The following is a 3,918-nucleotide window of genomic DNA, read 5'->3' as shown; positions in this document are numbered from 1 at the left end:
CGCCCACTGCTGCGCTCTGAATCCACGCAGGCAAAGATGAGTTACGGATCTGATATGTTCTCCTCCTCCTCCTACAGGAGGATTTTCGGGGATTCTCCCCGTTTCTCCTCTCCATCGCGCTCCTCGGTAAGCGTGTCCTTCCGAGGGGGATACCGTTCCTCCTCCTTGTCCCGAACCAGCATCCCCTCTGTGGGCTCCTACAGCAGAAAGTCCGGCCGCTCCTTCTCCACCCCGCTGGAGACATTCGACCTGACCCAGAGCAGCGTCCTCAACAATGAGTTCAAAATCATCCGCACGAACGAGAAGGAGCAAATGCAGGGTCTCAATGACCGCTTTGCCATGTTTATCGAGAAGGTTCGCAACTTGGAGCAGCACAACAAAGTGCTGGAGACGGAGCTGGTGGCGCTGCGTCAGCGGCAGGCAGAGCCGTCCCGTCTGGCGGAGCTCTACCAGCAGGAGATCCGAGAGCTGCGCTCTCAGCTGGACGAGCTGAACGGAGAGAAGTCCCAGCTGGTGATAGAGAGGGACAACATCGACGACGACCTGCAGAAACTCCGCGGGAAGTACGAGGAGGAGTTCCGCGCCAGAGAGGAGGCGGAGGCCACCCTCAAGGCTTTCAAGAAGGACGTTGACGATGCCACCATGGTGCGCCTGGACCTGGAGAAGAAAGTCGAGTCCCTCCTGGACGAGATTAACTTCCTGAGAAAGGTGCACGAAGAGGAGGTGGTCGAGCTGACGGACATGATCCATGCCGCGCAGGTATCCGTGGAGATGGAGGTGGCCAAACCGGATCTCACCTCCGCCCTGAAGGAGATCCGCGGCCAGTATGAGTCCATGGCGTCCAAGAACCTGCAGTCTGCCGAGGAGTGGTACAAGACCAAGTTTGTGGACCTGACGGAGCAGGCCAACAGGAGCAACGAGGCCATCCGAGCCAGCAGAGAGGAGGCGAACGAGTTCAGGAGGCAGCTTCAGTCCAAGATCATCGAGATAGAGAGCCTGCGGGGGACCACCGAGTCTCTGGAGAAGCAGCTACACGAGATGGAGGACAGACACAACATGGAGATTAACTCCTACCAGGTATGCCAGTTACGTTTATTAATTGAGTTGTTTTTGGAATTATTCACTCGACTCTATTTTAATGTAACAAATAATCAGTGCTTGGATAAAAGTCGATGAACTAATATAATCTGAGTCACTGAAAATATGATAAATTACAGCCTGTATGGAAGTTACAGTAATTACAATTACTTAAATATAATTATATATTACTCTTAATTCATTGCAAGTTGTTTCAGCTTTATTTTGTTTTTATGATTTTCCCTGTGGAGAAGTTTATAAATAAAACCGCACAGAGAGGCAGCGGCAGTTCTTATGGCTCTGTCCTTGGTGCTGAAACACTCCCCAGAGAGAACCGCTCTCTGCAGCGTCTGACAACGCCCTCCGATAGCAAACAACTTACTCTAAATGAGTCCTTCCACAAATAGCGCTTTCAGATCACATCTTTGGTAGTCAGATAAAGAGAGAAAAATAAATTGAAGGAATAAATCAACAAGTCAAATGCTTCAAAATTAAACAAAAATGTTTCAAAAAACAGGGTTATCATTTATTTATTTGCTATTTAGTTAATTAACTTGGAATCTTTTTCTTGAGATGGACAATATCACACCATCCTAAAACAGCAACGGCATACAAAGGAACATTTATAGCTGGTTTAGAATCTTAACATTGTGGTTGTAAATCATATTTAACCCAAAGTCTTGATTTACCAACCCTGCTTAGGAAAGCATGGCTGAGCTGGAAAATGAACTGAGGACCACCAAGAGTGAGATGGCTCGACATCTAAGAGAATATCAGGATCTTCTCAATGTCAAGATGGCCCTGGATATAGAAATCGCAGCATACAGGTGAGGTCAACGTTGCAGCATGAGTAGTCACCAGCATCTCACAGAAAATACATTTTAAATGCATTTATGGCATATACCTCATCTCCTTCTCTGTTCTCCCTAAATCTTCCAATTCATGTGTCTGCCTCTCTGCAGGAAACTCCTGGAAGGGGAGGAGACCCGCATTGGAACAGGCATCAGCTATCCTAGCCCCTCCATAAGTGGGGGTGTCGGGCAGGGCTACAGCTACCAGACCCGAATCTACAGCAGTTCTGGAAAGACCTCCAAGAAGGAGGGCAAGGAGGAGGAGCAGCCTCAGAGCAAACCCACTGGGAAGGTGTCCCAGCGTGAGGTTTATGAGGAGACTGTCGTGACAACCAAGAAGATGGAGAAGCAGCAAGAAGACGTACCCACTAATCAGAAAAACTAAAAACTTACCCGTAGGCTGTCCTAAAACCACTAAATCTTTTCGTTTTGTTTTTTTGCAAACAAGCAGCCCTTTTGATTTACCATCTTCATAAGCAATCATTTTATTGCATCAAAAACAGAACATTTAATTCACAAAGTTATTGTTGAATAACAACAGACACTTTGGTAGCATTTTCCTCAAAGTCACACTCTTTAAAGGTAATAATATTCAACTGGTCTTCGTCACTAATGTTCTGTCATCATATAGGACTGGCACAGTAAACAATAACTCTGGTTTGTCTTCATACCACAAGCTGCAATGTAATCTCAACACGTCTTAAGGGGAACAAATGTGTGACTGTTAGGGTGCACAATACCACACAAAAATAAGTCAGAAACACATCAACTGCCACACTTTTATCAGAGACAGTTTCAGGAAGAAATAGACTATATCATAAATACACAGTCTAAGAAGAAATTAAGCTATAGTTATCAGGTTAACTCTTACAGTTTTTCCTATGATAATAGGTGATTATATTGAGGAATTCTGTTCTTGGTTGAACTCTATTCACAATTTATCGAAAATCTTACTGTCTCATAGCTTTGTTATTTTAATGAGATTAGAACTTGAATCAATCAGTTTCTGAACTGTTTTAATTAACTTTTGTTTGCATGTGCCATGCCTGGCTGGTTTTTGTCAACTCTCTGCTCCTTAGATGGATGGTTGTTTGTTGTTTTTAACATGGAAGCTGAACTCCACTTTTATCATACTTAAGATGCAGCTTTAGGCCACCAATAATGTGAATAACTGGAAGAAAGCAATCTTTAAAGCACTAAAATGGAAATTAATTACATAAGCTTGGAATGACTTACTGTTTGCACAATGTTTAATTAAGGATAAAAGGAATAATGCTTTTTTAAACACTATTAACACTACTGAAGATGATGCCATATTGTACTTAAAATACAAAAAAAAAGGTTTCGGGTCTGGTTGAATATATGTGGGATCACCACACATTATTCTTTAACACAAATGCATGAAATTCAGTTTGATTTTATGTCTCTGGGTGTGATTTAGTCTATACACACTAAAAAGAAAAAAAAAAGGAAAAAAAAAGAAAACACCATAAAGCACATTTAAACCCCACAGTCACATGACTCCAGTCTGAAGATGCATGTGCCAATGACACAAAACCTCTTAGAGTTAAATGAAAACCTGCAGGATCACTGAACAACACGACCTTGCCTCTTAATAACTGTGGCCATGATTGGATAAAATGTCTGTTGTAGTATGATTACACTACTAGAATAAGTGTGAAGCTTATAGCTTATTTATTTTTGTTAACTCTTGCTTGTGCACTGCCACGCTCTCCATGTCATGGTGATCAATGCCTTGACAAACTATACTCACTTTACAAGTAGAAGCAAAGAACTTGCTGATTGTATTAGCTAGCTGCTCTGGATCTGATTGTTTACCTGAAGCTTGTGACAAGTATCTTAGTACTGTATACATGTGCTTTTGCACAATGGTCTAACAAGTGGGACAATAGGCATCGTATTTTATTGAATGCTGTCAGCTCTTATGTGAAGCGTGCAATTACAATGTATGAATGGCTCATGGTGGCAA

The 3,918-nt window shown here is 42.9% G+C and overlaps 1 protein-coding gene across 1 annotated transcript; it reads left to right on the top strand.

Moving 5' to 3' along the window:
- LOC107104894 (alpha-internexin-like) lies at positions 1 to 3,395 on the top strand. The gene is made up of 3 exons (XM_015405009.1): positions 1 to 1,077; positions 1,780 to 1,904; positions 2,040 to 3,395. Exons 1-3 carry the CDS (start codon positions 37 to 39, stop codon positions 2,311 to 2,313), a joined length of 1,440 nt encoding a protein of 479 aa, XP_015260495.1. The 5' UTR covers positions 1 to 36; the 3' UTR covers positions 2,314 to 3,395.
- Positions 3,396 to 3,918: the final 523 nt, after the last annotated feature.

This window comes from Cyprinodon variegatus, unplaced genomic scaffold (genome assembly GCF_000732505.1).
Source record: "Cyprinodon variegatus isolate N-32 unplaced genomic scaffold, C_variegatus-1.0 Scaffold1940, whole genome shotgun sequence".
Lineage (NCBI taxonomy): Eukaryota > Metazoa > Chordata > Actinopteri > Cyprinodontiformes > Cyprinodontidae > Cyprinodon > Cyprinodon variegatus.
This window is presented reverse-complemented; position numbering and strand designations above follow the sequence as displayed.

Excerpts from the sequence above, each read along its gene's own strand:
- LOC107104894 (XM_015405009.1), top strand. The coding sequence starts at position 37 with ATGAGTTACGGATCTGATATGTTCTCCTCCTCCTCCTACAGGAGGATT. Across the intron at positions 1,078-1,779 it reads TGGAGATTAACTCCTACCAG|GAAAGCATGGCTGAGCTGGA; the intron begins GTATGCCAGTTA and ends AACCCTGCTTAG. Across the intron at positions 1,905-2,039 it reads ATAGAAATCGCAGCATACAG|GAAACTCCTGGAAGGGGAGG; the intron begins GTGAGGTCAACG and ends GCCTCTCTGCAG.